The sequence below is a fragment of the Macaca mulatta genome, chromosome 1 (genome assembly GCF_049350105.2).
Source record: "Macaca mulatta isolate MMU2019108-1 chromosome 1, T2T-MMU8v2.0, whole genome shotgun sequence".
Classification (NCBI taxonomy): Eukaryota; Metazoa; Chordata; class Mammalia; order Primates; family Cercopithecidae; genus Macaca; species Macaca mulatta.
The window spans coordinates 178,139,763-178,158,244 of record NC_133406.1 but is presented as its reverse complement, the minus strand read 5'-3'; the positions used below and the strand labels follow the sequence as shown (position 1 = coordinate 178,158,244).

The following is an 18,482-nucleotide window of genomic DNA, read 5'->3' as shown; positions in this document are numbered from 1 at the left end:
CTTTCTTCATATCTAACTTTACCTTCCTGAGGTAAAGGCTCATGGATGTTTTACACCTACAATGCTCTGATTTCTTTTTTGAGACAGGGTCTCGCTCTGTTGCCCAGGATGGAGCATAGCAGCGTGGTCTCCGCTCACTGCAAAGTCCACCTCCCTGGCTCAAACAATCTTCCCACCTCAGTCTTCCAAGTAGCTGAGACCACAGGTACATGCCCCGGCAATTTTTGTTGTTTCTTTTTTGGTAGAGACATGGGTTTTGCCATGTTGACCATGCTGGTATTGAACTCCTGGACTAAAGCGATCCTCCCACCTTGGCCTCCCAAAGTGCTGGGATTACAGGTGTGGGTCACTGCGCCTGACCTGTTCTTTCTTCTTTAGAGTGTTACATTTACCCACTCAACTACCCAAAAGTACTTGTTTTCACTATATTCTATTCTTGAATTTTTATTTCATTTCCTTCTTTCAGAGTTGATCCCCCTGCTCATTATAATTTGCTGTTTCTAATCCTGTTTTGTCTTTTAATTGCTTGGATGTGTTACTTTATCTCATTTAGCTTTAATGTGGATTGAAGAAAATAAAAATCCAACAGAAGCCACTGAGCCAGAACTATGGCCAGTATTTCTAAACATATAAAAACCAAAATACTGGCTCATATTCATATCCATTCAGTTCAACAATGAGAGTTAAGATACACTTATTTTTCATGCGTCAATCTCAAAAGTTAGGGTAATCTATATTTTCTTAGTGATCTAGTAGAGATCTTCTCTAGCCTTTCTGAAAAATGTAAGATATACTTTACTAAAGTAGTGGTGGTCTTTAAATAAATATGTTGTGATTTTTGAAGGAAAAAAAAAGTATCACATGACTATGTTATCACTGCTTGGGTTTTGATTTTTCTGAAAAATTTAAACTTGTATTAGTGTACTTCTGAATACAAATTGGTCACTATTTGATAACTGAACAAACTTTTCTTTTTTAACCCTAACCCTAAGACAGGGTCTCACTCTGTCGTCCAGGCTAGAGTGCAGTGGCACCATCATAGCTCACTGCAGCCTTGATGCCTGGGCTCAAGCAATCCTCCTGCCTCTGCCTCCCAAGTAGCTGGGAGTACAGATGCACACCACCATACCTGGCCAATTTTTCTAACTTTCTGTAGAGATGGTCTCGCTATGTTGTCCAGGCTGGTACAAACATAATTACAAAAATAAATACATATACATACATAACATAGAAAGTGGTTATAAAAATTTTCATACAGAAATTTAACATTTCTTTTTCTGCTAAAAATAAATAAATATGCATCATAAAAAAGAAGTGTTCAAAACATGCTTTTAGGCTGGGTATGGTGGCTCATTCCTATAATCCTAGCACTTTGGGAGGCTGAGGCAGGTGGATCACTTGGGGCCAGGAGTTTGAGATCAACCTGAGCAACATGGCACAACCCTGTCTCTACAAAAATAGAAAAAATTAGCTGGTGGCATGTGCCTACAGTCCTAGCTACTCGGGAGGCTGAGGTGGGAAGATCACCTGAACCCTGGAGGTCAAGGCTGCAGAGAGCTGTGATTGCACCACTGCACTCCAGTCTGAATTATGGAGTGAGACCCCATCTCATAAACAAACATTTTGAAAGACAACAAACATGCTTTTACTTCCTACTATTTTGAGAAACACAAAAAGACTCTGGGAAAAGTAAAAATAAAAGTGAACACTAAACAGCCATTAAAGAACTGAAACTACCAGAGGAGATAACAGTCACATGATTCCTGAAAGGTTCATGATTTATTATTTTGCGTGGTAAATACTTTACCAAAATACTAAGTTTTAGAGTTATCTTTCTCTCTCTCTCTCACACACACACACACACACACACACATACACACACACACACACCCTTAAAAGCTCTGCCAACTCAAATAATTTGTACTAAATCAAGGAGCACAATAAAAACATGAAACATGTGACTAATATATAAGCCCAGATGGGGTTTTCCTATAAGTTGCGGAGCAAGTTATCAATTCAAAGAGCCTTTCTACAATATACAGATTATCCTTACTGGACTTCAATCCAGTGAGAGTTCTATCAGAATACTAGAAAATTAGCTAAGAAACATAGCTTTTAGAAAAAACAAAACTACTGAAGTTTTCATAGAGTCAAAAAGAAAAATATCCACAAGATAGAACTTACCACAATAGACAATAGTAAAAGTGGGGAGTAGGGTCAGCAACCAGGGACAAGAGAGAAGAGAAAACAGAAAGCATTTTAATTACAGAAATTTCAAAACAAATAAGCAGCAAATGGTAGAAAACACATTTTTTAAATGCAGGCATCCATTTAAGTTTTACAAAGGAAAAGCAAAAAACAAACGTGCAACAAATTTAGCAGCTACAAAGCTAAAGGTCCAGTAAAAGGTAGTGACAAGTATATAAACAAGAAAATAAAGTCTGTGAGACTTTTACCATGCAATAAACATGATGACAGAATGATATTAATGTCATAACCAGTGAAAATTATACCTTTCAGGGGTCGATTTAGCATCACGGAAACTAGTAATAAACTGCTCAGAGGTTTCAATATGTTATTTTAGGCCTAATTTTAAACTAATTCTAAGTTAGGAAATTTATAAGGAGTTTCATCATTCATAGATAACCATGGCAAGTCTCTTTATGTATGTCTTAACTGAGCCATAGGAATGAGGATTATATTTTGAGTATTAATACAGTCATATACAGAGAATTAAGGTAGATTTATAAAAGTACTGGCTTCATCTAAAGAAAAACAAGACTTGGGTAGTATTTCAGAAATGGAGGAAAACTCAGTAGTAATATTTATTCCCAGGGTTTTCTATCTGGGGCTTAAAACAAGGATTGCAATGCAAACCCAAAAAGAGAAGCCTAAGCTGTTCGATCAACATAAATCTGACAACAAGTGAAAGGCAAAGCACACAACTTCACAAATATACCTAGCTTTAAATAAACCTGACTTATTACTACTTTGCTTTACCTCATCAAAATAAATTAGGGCATATTTTATAGAATTATTTACTTTGCAAAAACATTTAAAATAATGGTAATTATTTTTTCCTGGCATTTTTTTCAGGTAAGATTGTATTTACATAAAACTTTTTGTGAGTCTTAACTACTACATAAAAGGAAGCATGTGAAGTCTTATCAAATAATATATCAAATGCTTTCAGAATATGAGGTCAAATTAAATTATAAGTTCTCTTAATTTCTTTATCCCTCTCCCCAGTAAAGTGAATTTCTTTCCCCAGTAGTGCTTATAGTCAAGGTGAAGAGACTCAAGATCAAATTACACAGCATCTCATCAATTCTAAAATGTACTTTTTTTGCCCACATTTTAATGCTTTTATAGTTGGTATTCATCTTTCAACTAATAGGATATCTTGGCTTAACACACAGGGATTTTTTTTTTCCTTTCTTAAAGGCATATAAAATACTAGTATGTTTTGTAATTGATGCCATCTGAGATCAGATGAAATAGAGTATTTTCTATTTACACCTCTGAGCAATAACACATAAATCGACCTCTGTAAAATGAGGTGAAACAATATGGTTAAAAAAAGAAATCTGTGTATAAATGTTGATGAGAGAAATGCTTCAAATTGAAGGATAAAAACTAAAGTGATGACAAAGTGGCTCATTTACCAAAGAATCTCATTAGTGTAACATATGGATTTCCATGCACTGCCTACAACCTCTTAATAAGATATTTCTTAAAATAACTTACAATATTTTAACAAAATTTCTTTGGTTAATGAATTCAGTTGATAGCAGATAGCAACAGAATGCCCACAGCTAGCACATGTGGGCAAAGCATTGGCATAAGAAATCTTATAAAATCAATCTATTAGTGTCTTTAACTAACTAAAACATTACCTACCTCCCAGCCAGTACTCTGTATAATAAAAAGTAAAAAAGGGCAAGTCATAAAAAAACTGTTTAAAAAGAACAAAAAAGGCCAAAGGCACCATATACCATAAATTCTTCTCCACAAATAGAAGACAGCAGGATATTTTAAACAGCATATTCATTTACTTAAGACCTGCAATAATTTCATAAATTGCTTGGTCAAAACCCAGTGGCTAAAATTTTGCCTTTTAAAAACTTTAATTAAAAAGTACAAATTTTAGGGAAAGAGACCCAGCTGCTTGTTCCATTTACATGTTTAAGTGATCTCTAACTAATGTGAGCTGCACTTTACTAAGTATCCAGGATAAATTAAAATACAAATTGCAACTCTGCTCAAATGCCAATGACAAAAATGGCTGAAAGTTTCTCAGAAACGACTAGCGCTAAATGTGCCAGACCTAACATTTATAATTTGCAATTTACAGCTCTAGAAACTGGTTTGAGGTTCCTGTGACAGTATATGTACAACTGATTATTAAAAGACCTACCTGTTATGGTCATGAAACCTAATCAATATTTTTCGACTTTAACATTTTAATAGATGACAATAAAATCCTGACTTCACAGGATAGCAGCCCTGTTTTGAGACTGTCAAAGGCTTTTCAGATTAATCAGTTCATTTAGAACAGCTTAATTCATTGCAAAAAAGAAGAGATCAAGCTGATAGGTAACAAAGTAGGACTAATACTGAATACAAAAGTGGATAGTCATACTCCACCTCCTTTGACACTGGCAGCAGTAGGTAATAGTAGGGTAGCAAGGGGAAGGGAACAGAAAAGTGGAGGAGGAGGAGACTCGATAGGATATTTTGCAGTATTTCAATGAAGCCAAGGATTTAGTTTCAAACAAATCAACTGCTAGTAGTGTACTTCATTTTAAAACTAAGTTTAATTTGATTCTAATTTTAGTGATAATATGTAGATTCCATAATGAACTATAAAGTAATGAAATACTATTAGAATTAAATATACACTAAGACAACCATTTTATTCATTATTTTCACAAAATAATATTTTTGTATTAGAAATATATCAAAGGATGATTGAATGTAAACATCTAGGAAACATAAAGTTCAGTTGCAGTCATTAAAAATATTAGTAGTTTATTAGTTTCACATCATTTAATTTAAAAAGCTGAAATATGATCTACCTTGTGAAACAAAAATCACAATATTTTAAAACTTGCTAATTAATAATTCAAAAATGAAAAAAAAAACTATGCGGATAGTTTATAATGATCACCGTTACTTTAGTTACTGAGCTTTGCTTTGGCCACGAACTATCATTTTGACCGTTCATTGGTAGTCTGATTAAAATGGTCATCTCACTGGATCTAGTTTGACATCAGTACAAAACAACATTAATGCTTTCAGACAGTTTTTTCCCTTAATAGTGAAGCTAGAAATTGGAATCATTACCTGATGAACAATTTTGCTGAATGCTTCTTGAAGTTTACCATGAATTGTGGATAGTTTCTTTGCATCCCGATTAGCTTCATGAATAGGAATAAGTACTTTGTAAACCTCATTAACTGCTTCATACATGCCAGCCTATAAGAAAAAATTTTATAAGATGTTGCTTTCTTTTACATCAATAAGAAAGTAATTATATGAATTTGCAATATTTCTATTAAGATAATACCGCTGAGGCTGCGCGGAGGCTCACGCCTGTAATCCCAACACTGTGGGAGGCCGAGGCGGGTGGATCACGAGGTCAGCAGATTGAGACCATCCTGGCTAGCACGGTGAAACCCCGTCTCTACTAAAAAATACAAAAAATTGGCCAGGCGTAGTGGCGGATGCCTGTAGTCCCAGCTACTAGGGAGGCTGAGGCAGGAGAATGGCATGAACCCAGGAGGCGGAGCTTGCAGTGAGCCGAGGCCGTGCCACTGCACTCCAGCCTGGGCGACAGAGTGAGACGCCATCTGGGGTGAGGGGGTGGGCGGGGGGAAGATAATACCACTGGAGCTTTTCCAATAGGAAACAAAAACAAATACTAGTTTTTAACTGTATTAAGGCTTAATAAAAAGAATTTTCCAATGTATCTTCTCCTCTGGATAAATGGGTATGTATGCAGATGTGTGTGTGTGTGTGTGTATTAATATATACACATACACACATGTGCATATTTATATTTCTATAATTTGAATTGGGCATTTTCCTTTTATCTGCCCAATAATTACTTCACTAAGGCTAATGTGTGTATGTATACTTATCTATGCATATAAACTTTTGCAGAAACTAATTCTGAGCAGCGGAAAAAGGAATTTAATATTACACTGGTCACAGATACCCAATTCTCCTATAATCAGATAACCCGTGGCCTCCTGGGACACAAAAATCATTTACTTTTCCAAAATATTAAGCTGACGCAGGCAATCTCCTATTGTAAATCTCCTATGGAAAAAAATCACAAATCTTTAATAAAGCATAGAAAGTTCTGAGCCACCAGATTTCCTTCCACTGTGGGCTAGTTGGCCAGTGGTTGCTATGGTTATAATCACATAATCAGAGTGAGAGACAAGATGTGTTTGTATTGGTCTTCTATCCCTTATCTATTTTTTTTTTTTAATTAATAAGAAACAGGGTCTTGTTCTGTTTTTTAGGTTGGAGTACAGTGGTGTGATCATAGCTCACTACAGCCTTGAACTCCTGACCTCAAGCAATCCTCCCACTCCAGCCTCCTAAGTAGCTAGGACTACAGGTGCTCACCACCATGCCCAGCTAATTTTTTCACTTTTTGTAGAGATGGGGGTAATCCCAGGATTACTATGCAACCTCCCAAAGCACTGGGATGACAGGCGTGAGGCACTGGGCTTGACCCATCCTTTATATTTAATAATGGATTGGTGCCGTAGTAAGAGGAGAGAGAGATGTTTTCCAAAAGCCATTGAGTCCTCATTGCTTCACAGATCAGCAAACATATTTTCCCAAAGAAAAACACATGGTCCTTATATTTCCCAGTACGTTTGTAGGAGTATAATTAAACAATAATGTAGTTGTACTAGTGAAATATGTTTAGTGTAACTAAAATGCTCCAGTAATTATTTTAACTAAAATCAGATTAATTGAAAAAGAATAAAATTTACAATCATATACAACTGCAAAAGAATTTTAATAATATAGGTTACTGTCCCCCAATCTAAATGCACTACTGTGAATTATTAAAATCACACACATACAAACACACAGAGTTATGCTAATTAAAACATTCCACCAATAGCAAAAAACCCTTGCCCCCTGCTAGCTTAGACAAGTGTAGGGATGGAACTGGAATGGTCAGCGTCCTTAGAGGCAAACATTTTAAAAGAGGATCGACACCTAATATTTTAACTCTGCAAAAACACTCTTAAGAGTCTCACAATTGCCAATAATGATGAAAACGATGGTAACAGTAAACACACTAGTACTTACTTGGAGCCAGGAGCTGTGATAAGCACTTTAAATACATGAACTTACTTAATCCTAAAAACATTCCTATGAGGTAGGTACTATTATTAGATGTATTTAATAGGTAAGTGAGGCACCAAGAGGTTAAATAATTTGTGCCTGAAGTAACACAACTGCTAAATGGCAGAGCCAGGATTTGAACTTTGGCAGTATGCCTTCTAAATCTACCCTTAATCAATACATTGCAGGATAGGGATAAGGCCTGGTGAAGAACAAATCAATTCCCAACAGAAGTAAAAAAGGGGAAAGAGGGCAGCATTGCATATTACCTCAAGCTTCTTTCTTACCCTAACATGAACCTCAGTGTCTCCTAAACCTTGGGTGCTGGGACACTAAACATTCAGCGGAAAAGTCAGAGGAATTAAGTGACCCTATCAACATGGTTTAAGAAGGTGAGCATGAATTCAGCTAACTATCTTTTCTTTCTCCAATAAACATCCCATCTGGGTTTCATCTGACTGCTTTAGTTCTTCACATATGGATGGAAGGGAACAAGACTGGGGTTATAGCGTGGTAGCATAGTCAGGTAAGGGATTCAGGATGCAGTTCATTAAAGAGCAAGGTCCAGGGCTCCGATAACTACCTAATGAGGATTACTATGCAACCAACGGAATGAGTGGTCATAACTTTCTTGGACACCAGGGCAATGCCCATCATACTGGAAAGAAGATTCTCCATTTCATCCAATAGACAAGATCTATTTATAGAGCCCCGTCAGTCTACCAACTAGGAACTTATATCACTCAGAGACTTTCTGTTTTGTTTTACTATGTTTTTTAACTTAAAGATTTTAGAAAATATTTGGCAGTAAAAGTTTTATGAACCAAAAAATATCTGCTACAAATCACATGCTGGTTCATAAACAAGCAAATGAAAAACACTGGTGGGCTGGGCACAGTGGCTCATGCCTATAATCCTAACACTTTGGGAGGCTGATCAGGGGAACATAACTTGAGGTCAGGAGTTTGAGACTAGCTTGGGCAACAAAGTGAAACCCCATCCCTACAAAAAATAAAACAATTAGCCGCGCGTGATGGTGTGCCCCTGTATTCCCAGCTGCTCAGGAGGCTAAGGTGGGAGGATCCCTTGAGCCCTGGAGTTTGATGCTGCAGTGAGCCAAACCACTGGAACACTGGGGGAAGTGACAGATTATTAAGATGAAAAGGAGTAAGCCAATAATGAATCTAGAAAGAAAATCTGTTCCTAGATAGTTTTTAGGGGACATGGAATAAAAAACAATTTTTTTTTTTTTTTTTTTTTTTTTGGTGACAGAGTTTTACTCTGTTGCCCAGACTGGAGTACAGCAGCATAATCGTGGCTCACTGCAGCCTCAACCTCTTGGGCTCAAGCAATCCTCCCACCTCAGCCTCTCAAGTAGCTGGGACCACAGGCATGAGCCACCATGCCTGGTGAACTTTTAATTTTTTGTAGAGATGGTATCTCACTATATTCCCCAGGCTGGTCTTAAACTCCTGGACTCAAGCAATCCTCCCATCTTGGCCTCCCAAAGTGCTGGGATTACAGGCATGAGCCACCATACCAGGTCCAGAACAAATTATCTTTAAAGAAAAGTAGGGTCATAAGACAGAGAGAATAAATACACATGTCATTGATAATTAGAGGTATGAAACTCTGGAAAAAGAATTAACAAGAGTCATCTACCATAGAGAAAGAAGCAGCTGCTTGTTCCAGTAATCCCACAAGTCCTGACTCAGTAAAGTATTTTCCAGAGCAGATACCTTCTTCATCTGGAGATACCACATCATCTGAGACCGCAGATTCTTCTAAAACATTAGATGAAATATTCTAGGGAAAAAATAAATTGAAAAGGTTTTTGAAACAGAATTTTCTAGCATAAAAATGTATAAAAAGAAATAACTGAAGATGAACTGTAACTATCAGGTTAGGTTTAAAAAAAGGAGAGTAATATAGAGGTAAAAGATAAATCTCCAAAAACTTTCTGTATTTTGAAGATGATAAAATGAAAACACCACTGCTAGATAACTTTTCTCTTAATAAAAAGTGGTATGAAAGAAAATTAAGAAACGTCATGGGCTAAAGGAAATTGTAATATGACATAAGACATCTAAGGAGATATCAATAGTCCTTTTTTATTTATTTAATTGATCGTCTCAAAACTATAAAGGAAAAAAGGGACAAAAATGGTCTCTTGACTTATCTAATATACACAGAGTTAATAAAAAAACTCAAGTATAATAAAAGCCCTCTTATTCAATGAGATTGGAATCAGCCATTATTTCTAAAAGAGAAATGATACATACATACCTTATTTTATTTTAACCTCCTAAACATTTACAGTAGATGTACACTCATTTATCAACTTTTGAATTAGATCTAAGGCCTTCTCTTTGTGTGTATGGGTTTCCAGATCAGATTTCATGGAATCTCTTGTGGGTAAATACCCAAAAGGCAACATTCTTTTTAAAGATTTCAAGTTTTGGTTTCTTTTGAGTGAAAACTTAAACTTAAATCGATCATCAAATTATTCTAGAATTTTAGGAGTTTCCTCTCCCCCAATCTATTTGTCCGGCCCACAGTTAATTCAACAGCAATTGTTTTGGAGATTCACCTTTCCTGAGTCTTTGTAAAAATTCAACTTTGTTATCAGAGAAACAATAACTTTCTTTTTGCATTCTGATTTCATCAGAAGATAAAACATTTAACTAAATTTTACAATATCCCAAACCTACCATTAACAGGTTGTGAAGAAAAGCAAAGCATAACTGACCCTTGGTAAGCAAAGAATTCAACTAGTGGGTCAGAACTATGTACCCTACTAGAGGGCAAACTCATCTGTGAGTCATGGTATTAGTCATAAAATGTACTAATATTTTATGTAGGGAAAAGAGAATGTTGGTATATCTGCTATGTTAAGTAAAAGCCAATTAAGAATTTCTACTGAATTCTGATTCTCAGTAATACATTTCCACAGATGTTAAAGTATGTAACTGATTACAAGGCAGTAAAGACAAAAAGAAAAAATAAGCATAGTGCTGATAGTTCAGAGGTAAGAAACTGTGGAAAGAGAATTAACAAGAAGTACTCCTTAAAAATGTATTAATGACAATCACTGTGAAATGTTAATCTACCTTGTGAAGCATTGGCTTAAGTCTTTAAGTTTTCCCTGCAAACTAAAAAAATCTCAACACCAGTGAGAAAAAGCTAAAACCAAAAAAAGACATACCTTGATTTAATGTACATCTGGAAGATTCCTACCTGAAATGTTACACATCCCACAGGAAGATATTTCCGGTCCTCCAGCATGCTCAAATATTCAGCAACAAGTGCTGCTGAGTGGACTAGACACTGTGCAGCTTCAGCATGATTGCTTCGTTCTGAGTGCTTGCCAGCCATGTTCTGCAGCCAGGTCAATCGCAGATCTGGAGAGGTCTGGTAACCCTTGGCAATTCTAATTAGAACAGAAATTCTTCTCCATTAGTATATGCTTCCCAAGCTGGGAGGGAGTTTAGCTAGCTCACTCAGAGTTTACCTAGATAGGTTTTTGATACTGTGCACAACCCATTTAGTTTTAAAGTAGTATGAAAATGTCACTATGCAGGCTTAGAGAAATAACTGTGGCCTATGGAATGGATAATATCAGTGGGCAGGGTGGGGGAGGGCAGGAGGGGCAAAAAAGAAATATGCCATATCAAAATCTGACCATTAAGGAAATAATCAGTTAAGGGAAAAAGTATGGAAATTCATGTGTTCATTACAGAAATATAGAGAAGTTTTATATGCAAGGAAAAAGGAAAACTTCTAAAAGGTACTTTTATTACATCAACTTTAATTCAAAGAGATTAAATTGTTTTATTTGTGCTTTTAATGAACTCCAAAATTGTAGGAGCAGAGGGTCATATGACAGAGAAAAATTCTTAAGTTTTACTATTGTATCTATTAAGATGTTAATACAATAAAAATTATGGAGTTTTCAAAATGTGCCCTTAGAAATATCATTCTTTAGTCACAACAGTATTGAAAAAAGGTAATTAATGTTACAGTAAAACATTCATATACTGTATTTTCTTCTTAAAAGACTGAGTTTTACATTTAAAATATTGGTATGGGCTTTCAAAGGAAGTCTGGGGCCCAGGACACCAAGGTGTTAAGTGTGTGTTATGAATATTTTAAAAAATCCTCTTATTTTTGATAATCAATAAGTATATTTGCATTGTTCTTTAAAGAAGAGACACAGAAGATCCGAAGATGCCACCTGGAAAAAGTGCATTTGGACTTTCAATCTACCATTGGAAAAATCACTCAAGGTCAGGTGGGGTGGCTCATATCTGTAATCCCAGAACTTTGGGAGGCCAAGGCAGGCGGATCTCTTGAGCCCAGGAGTTCAAGACCAGCCTGGGCAATATGGGGAAGCCCCATCTCTACAAAAAAGTAAAAAATATATAAATATAAAAACAATAAATAATGTAAATACAGAAAAATCACAAATCACTTTTGTGTGTTTATTTTTTTCATCTAATGCTTACTGTATGTCTTACTAAGTCCCTTATACAAAGCATAAATGAATCAAATAAATGCTACCTGTACATTAAATCAATCAACATTTCAGGATCCTCCTGGTGTTCCTTCATTTTCACAGTATCAGAAAGAATCATATGGAGATTAAAAACCAGATCCTGGACCTGCAGCAGAGAATTATATGAAAAATATTCTTGAATTGTCATTCATCCATAATAACCAAATTAGTTTCAGAGATATTTCAGATAAATATCTAAAGATTTCAAAACAAGTTGTATGATATTGATATGGTTCTGTAAAGTATAGGTATGTGGGGATATGGTAAGTGAAGGGTAGTAAACTTTATATAAATTCCTCAGCAGACTATCTATATTTTTTGTTCTTTCACCTGGAAACAAGCAGAACTATAAGTAGAAATAAAACAGAGGGATATAGGAAATACAAGAATACAAAAGGAAAATTCTCTCCTATATTTCTGATTTTACTAAAAGGTAGTTTGTAGAAACTTTAGTTTATAAGGCATATTATTGTTTGATTAATAAGTAGGAATGTTTTGTCAGAAAGCTTTGTCTGTATTGTCCAAGTCCACTGTTCTACCTATTATAAGTGCACAGAATTAAACACCAAAGAATTAATTATTTCCAAAAGAAGGGTAGCTGACTAAAACAAAAAGATTCAGTCCTATCTATGGCACATGATGTGTGGATTCAAAATGAAATAAATGATCCTCCAGCAAAAACCAACTTTTGATTTAACAATTTGGAAAGTGCCTATTTAACAAGCCTATTTCAATTAATGATCTAGAAAGTAGCATTTCTGACCTGATCAGGAAATGTTGTTTCCCTCAATTCCAGATCTTCTTCAGCATATGTCAATATAGTCTTTAGAGAACGCCTTAAGAATTCTTCATTAAAATTCTGAGATGTGCCCACCAAGGAGGATAGTGACATTGTTACCTGCATTTTAACCCTAGCAAAGTTCTGTAACAGAAAAATTGTCCAGTCAATACTTAATATAGAAAAGCTTTAAAAAGTCTGCTATTTTTCCTCGCTAAAAGTATATTTAGTGAAAAAATACCATTCTAAGCAAAATATTTTTTAAAGTAATAAAATATATATATCAAAATCTTATTTTAGAAAGGATGTAAAACTTAGAATTTTGTTCTGAATAATGTACTACAAAACAGGATTTTAAGAAGTCATGTGTTAAGAGTTGAATTAGAAATTCTGCTTATGTCTTTACATTTATTTATTATGGGCATATGTTATTAATATAACATTTTACAGATAAGGTTAAATAGCTTGATTGACATTATAAGATTCTTAAATAGTAGATGGAGTATTTAAATTCTAGTCCATTTCATGACATCCACACTATGATGAAAGCAATTTAACACACATCATGCGTAAAGTAATGTAAGGTAGAATCTTTTGGAGTGAACGCCTTTAACAGCTTATAACTTACATTCTTCCTTTTTTTTAGTGTAAATTCATTTCTGCTCCACCATTCTCTACCATGAAATCATTCTTAAGAGATTATTGGTGATAATATATCAATTGTCGTATCCAATATTTTTTGCTCAATATTCTACCTCATATCTTTGTATATTTAAATTACTTTCTCCTTGAAAATCTCCTACCTTATCTTCAGTGGCACCACTTTATCCTGGTTTTCTATTCTTTTTCAACTCTTTTTCTGTTTTGTTTTTTTTTTTTTTTTTTTTTTTTTTTTTGAGACGGAGTCTTGCTCTGCCGCCCAGGCTGGGGTGCAGTGGCCGGATCTCAGCTCACTGCAAGCTCCGCCTCCCGGGTTTACGCCATTCTCCTGCCTCAGCCTCCTGAGTAGCTGGGACTACAGGCGCCCGCCACCTCACCCGGCTACTTTTTTGTATTTTTTAGTAGAGACGGGGTTTCACCGTGTTAGCCAGGATGGTCTCGATCTCCTGACCTCGTGATCCGCCCGTCTCGGCCTCCCAAAGTGCTGGGATTACAGGCTTGAGCCACCGCGCCCGGCCCTCTTTTTCTGTTTTATTCCTTGGTTGTCCTTCCTAAATACCAGTATTCCCAAAGATTCTGTCAAAAAACTTTTCTCACTTAACATACTCTAAAGAGCCTCATCCATGTCTTTGCTTCGACCAGTATACACATGTTTCCGTCTCCAGCTGATATTTCTCTGTAGAACTCCAGGCTCTCATAGTTTACTAGATAGCACCATCTGGATTTCTCATAGGTACCACAAAGTCAACATGTCTACAATACCTTCTCTCCCTATTGATTATCTAAAAAAGTGATACTATTCTTGTAGTCATGCCAAAAATCTAGGGGTCCCCAATTCATTCTCCCCTCTCATTTTTCATACCATAAATCCAAATCTACACCATCTCCTAATGTGATCCAATATATCCTTTCTCCATTCCCAATACCTTTGCTTTATTTTACACCCTCACCATTTCTTATTTAGATTACTGTAATAACTTCCTAATCGATCTCCATGCCTTTTTCTTTCATATCTCTCAGTCTAACCTCTACCTAGCACCAGGGAACTTTCTGTAAAATGCAAATCTGAACATGTTCCTCCTCTCCTTAAAATGCCCCTAAGGCAGTTGTCCAAAGTTTTAAGGATAAAATTCAAGAATTCAACTCAGTAAATATGTCACACTACATAGTAGGCACTGAGAGTATGGTGATAAAATAATTTATAGTTGGCTAGGATAAAGGTGTAATTGAAAAAGCTAAGCCTTTTCAATACTAAGACAAATTCTAGAAAAGGCATTTAATTGTAAATATAAAGAAAATCTCATGAGCAGCTGGAGGAAAAAACGTTATTTAAAACAGAGAAAAATATCAGGCTACCTTTCAATGTATCCACAACAATATTTAATGTCAGAAGACAATGGTACTCAAGTACCCTTTTTTCCTATGAGGTGTTCTTTATCTGATAAGTTTTGCTGATTTTTCTCACGCTTATTATTATTCAAAGTATAAGGCAAAAATTTCATAAACACCCTTGCAGGGCCGGGCGCGGTGGCTCAAGCCTGTAATCCCAGCACTTTGGGAGGCCGAGACGGGCGGATCACAAGGTCAGAAGATCGAGACCATCCTGGCTAACATGATGAAACCCCGTCTCTACTAAAAATACAAAAAACTAGCCGGGCGAGGTGGCGGGCGCCTGTAGTCCCAGCTACTCCGGAGGCTGAGGCAGGAGAATGGCATGAACCCGGGAGGCGGAGCTTGCAGTGAGCTGAGACCCGGCCACTGCACTCCAGCCTGGGCGACAGAGCGAGACTCCGTCTCAAAAAAAAAAAAAAAAAAAAAAAACACCCTTGCTATCCTACAAATACAGATAACTTTAAACAATCAAGAACTTGGAAAATTGGCTGGGTGCAATGATTACTGCCTGTAATCCCAACACTCTGGGTGGACAAGGTGGGAGGACAGCTTGAGCCCAGGATTTCTGGGCTACCGTGAAGTACCATCATGCCACTGCAGTCTAGCCTGGGTGACAGGAAGAAACGCTGTCTCTATTTTTAAAAGTGGGGTGAGTGGGGTGGGCAGGGTGAGGTGGCTCACACCTGCAGTCCCAGCACTTTGGAAGGCCATACAGAGAGGACTGCCTGAGCCTAGGAGTTCAAGACCAGACTGGGCAACAAAGTGAGTTCCTGTCTCTACTTAAAAAAACCAAAAAAACCACTTGGAAAATATTACTCCTAAGAACCTTGATGAGGACAACATTTAGCTAAACAATAATTATAGCCCCAAAAAACTCATGGTAAGCAATATTTCATTTTACAACTAAGACTATGAACTAAGACTGAAATGTTACAGCTAAGAAAAAAACTAGGAGGGTGAGAAAGGAGATGGAAAGAAGTACTTAACAACCTACAGTAGACATAAAACAAATAACGTTATTTGAAGGTGGCAATTAAATCAAGTGAAGTACATGCAGATTCAACAATACAAATGTAAACAGTAAGAAAGATACTTTTTTGAAATATTGAGGTACAAAGAATGACAGGGTGGAGGAGAGAAAGAAGAAAATCAGCAATTTTATTACTGTTCATTAAAGGGAGTTAATAGATACTTATTTCAAGTAGAATTTCTCAATTTTTTTTTCATTATTGTCCCTCTTATAAATCTTTTTGAACAATTTTTCTAATTACATCCCTATGATATTTTAATATCAGAGATGTATACATCTGTTTATGCACTCTATGTATATCTGGATTTATATACACATAAGAAAGTAAATATGAAGCTTACTCTTTTTACTCGATGCAAGGTTATGAATGACTAGATACAAATTTTAAGTTAAAAATCTGAAAATGATTTACATTTAGCTTACCTTTATAGGCTGGTTTTCTGAAAAACTTTTAATATAATCTTTTAGCTTAAATAAACTGTAATGTATCAAATTACACAAATAAATTAGCAACTTATATAACTACAAAAGCAGCAATGTAATCAATTTTTTTAAACCATTCAAAACTGCTACTTATCCAGCAAAAGAATTAAAAATTAATTTCTTAAAAGTTATTTCAGTGAACTTTCACTATTTGCTTGATAGAAGAAAATACGTTCTGGCTACTATATATTCATTTAGATATTGTTGACTTTTTTCTTTTCAGCAACTGACACAATTAAAAATTGCTTGAATAACTTTTGTAGAATGAAGTAATAAATTGGAAATTTTTTTTCTTGGGCTTAATTTTCAAAGCCCAAGTCACACACGAATGCACTGAGAACCAAACATAAACAATATCCACAAGGCAGCCAATGGAAGCAACCTCTTGCCATATGACTGAGATCAAGCAATTGATTAAAAGTCTCCAATCACAGTCATTTATTCTCCAGTTTTATAACCCAATTTTGCATACATTTTGTTTTTTATTTTCCAAGAACTTAATGTCAGTGCTGCTCATGTGATACCCAGTAACACCAATGAGAGAAATAAATACTAAGCAATGCCATGTTGTTGGGTAGTGTTGAGCTTTGGAGGACCATAAGCTAAGATTTTTCTCATCCTCCACAAAAACCAATTTTCACTCCCTTGGTGGTAATACTGCCCTGGTTGAGAATGCATGATCTAAAGAAATAGAGGACTAGGGGTATTACATGACTATAAAGGCAACCTAGCAAAACCAGAAATTTTGCTAAATATGATAAACACTACATCCCCAAAACAAGGTAAACAGACCATACAGTGTAAGATGAAAACAACCAACACACATTTTTTTAAAAGGGGAGGCAAGAGGGAAAGGCATAACAAAATAATAAAATAGGATTCCTGGGCATACATAATATAATAACAAGTATGAAAAGTTTCATTCAATTAGAGGTTGGATCACAAAGCAAAACTCAACTCTTATGTTGTATATGAGAGGCACACCTAAAATAAAGTGAAAATTAAAGAACAGGCAAAAGCAAATAAAGTAATTTCAAATTAAAAAGAAAGCAGAGGTCAAAATCTTAATACCATAAAAGATGAAATTCAGGCCAAAAAATAAAATAGAATAAAGGTTTTAAATAAAACCAACAAAAGTTCTTTTAAATTCCAAAGGAGAAAAACTCTTAAGAAAATATAGTAGTTATGAGTATTAGTACACCAAATAAAAGCTGAAGGAGAAACAGACAAACACAGTTACAGGCTTTAATTTACTTCTACCAAGTGGAAAAAAACCAATGATATGCAGTCTATGTGATTAATAAGGTGTATTTATCTGGTATATGTTTAACTCAATATTCTGAAAACAGAAATACTCCCCTTTTAAAGATTTTTTGTAGAACACTCATAAAAACAGATTATATTTAGACACACAAATACACAGATCCACAATAAAGAAAGGGAGAAACAGAATATACACTATACAATCACAATGTAATAAAGCTGAAAATTAACAATAAAAAATTTTTTTTTTTTGAGACAGGATCTCACTCTGTCACTCAGGCTGGAGTACAGTGGTGTGTTCACAGCTCACTGCAACCTCACACTCGTGGGCTCAAAGGGATCCTCTCACCTCAGCCTCCTGAGTAGCTGGGACCACAAGCACGGGCCACCCAGCTTGGCTAGTATTTTTTTGCAGAGATAGGGTTTTACTATGTCACCCAGGCTGATCTCAAACTCCTGGCCTCAAGCAATCTTCCTTCCTCGGCCACCCAAAGTGTTGGGATTATAGGTGTGAGTCACTGGAATCAGCCAAAACTTTGAAACAAAAAGGCTACTCAACTCTTTGGATTAAAAAGAAAATACAAACTGAAATGACAAGATTACTAAATATTAGAACCAAGGAGATGCCAAAAATAGTGCTTAAAGGAAAATTCAAGGCCTTAAATACTTACATACGCAAAAATAAATATTTGACTCAAACTAAATATTTGACTAAATATTTGACTCAAAAGGAAAAATATAACACATGAATATAACATATAATAAAAGACTTAAATGAAAAAATGGAATTCTTCAAAGGCTGTGACATGTAATTGTAAAATATCAAGCCAAGATACTTAAACTTTTATTTCTTTTTACTTAGGGACAATTAAAATTTAAAATTGCTCAATGTACATTTATATTCTAAGTCTGTATTAATATACATACATACATACATACATATG

General features: G+C 35.5%; 1 protein-coding gene across 13 annotated transcripts in view; it reads right to left on the bottom strand.

The window, feature by feature from the left end:
- DOCK7 (dedicator of cytokinesis 7) overlaps positions 1-18,482 on the bottom strand; it is a 227,342-nt gene that overhangs the window by 28,676 nt on the left and 180,184 nt on the right. For 7 of the 13 annotated variants that reach the window (XR_013401315.1, XM_028832930.2, XM_077954836.1 and 4 more), the window contains 5 exons: positions 12,696-12,854; positions 11,938-12,038; positions 10,615-10,807; positions 9,040-9,183; positions 5,347-5,478 (listed from right to left, as the gene is read on the bottom strand). Coding sequence is in view for 11 of the 13 variants with exons in the window: in XM_028832930.2 (XP_028688763.2) it covers positions 5,347-5,478; positions 9,040-9,183; positions 10,615-10,807; positions 11,938-12,038; positions 12,696-12,854 (729 nt within the window). In the remaining 2 variants the exon portion in view is untranslated. Of the gene's footprint in view, positions 1-3,900; positions 3,916-5,346; positions 5,479-9,039; positions 9,184-10,614; positions 10,808-11,937; positions 12,039-12,695; positions 12,855-18,482 lie in introns of all 13 variants that reach the window. The other 6 variants (XM_015141107.3, XM_015141116.3, XM_015141122.3 and 3 more) reach the window with 2 other exon arrangements.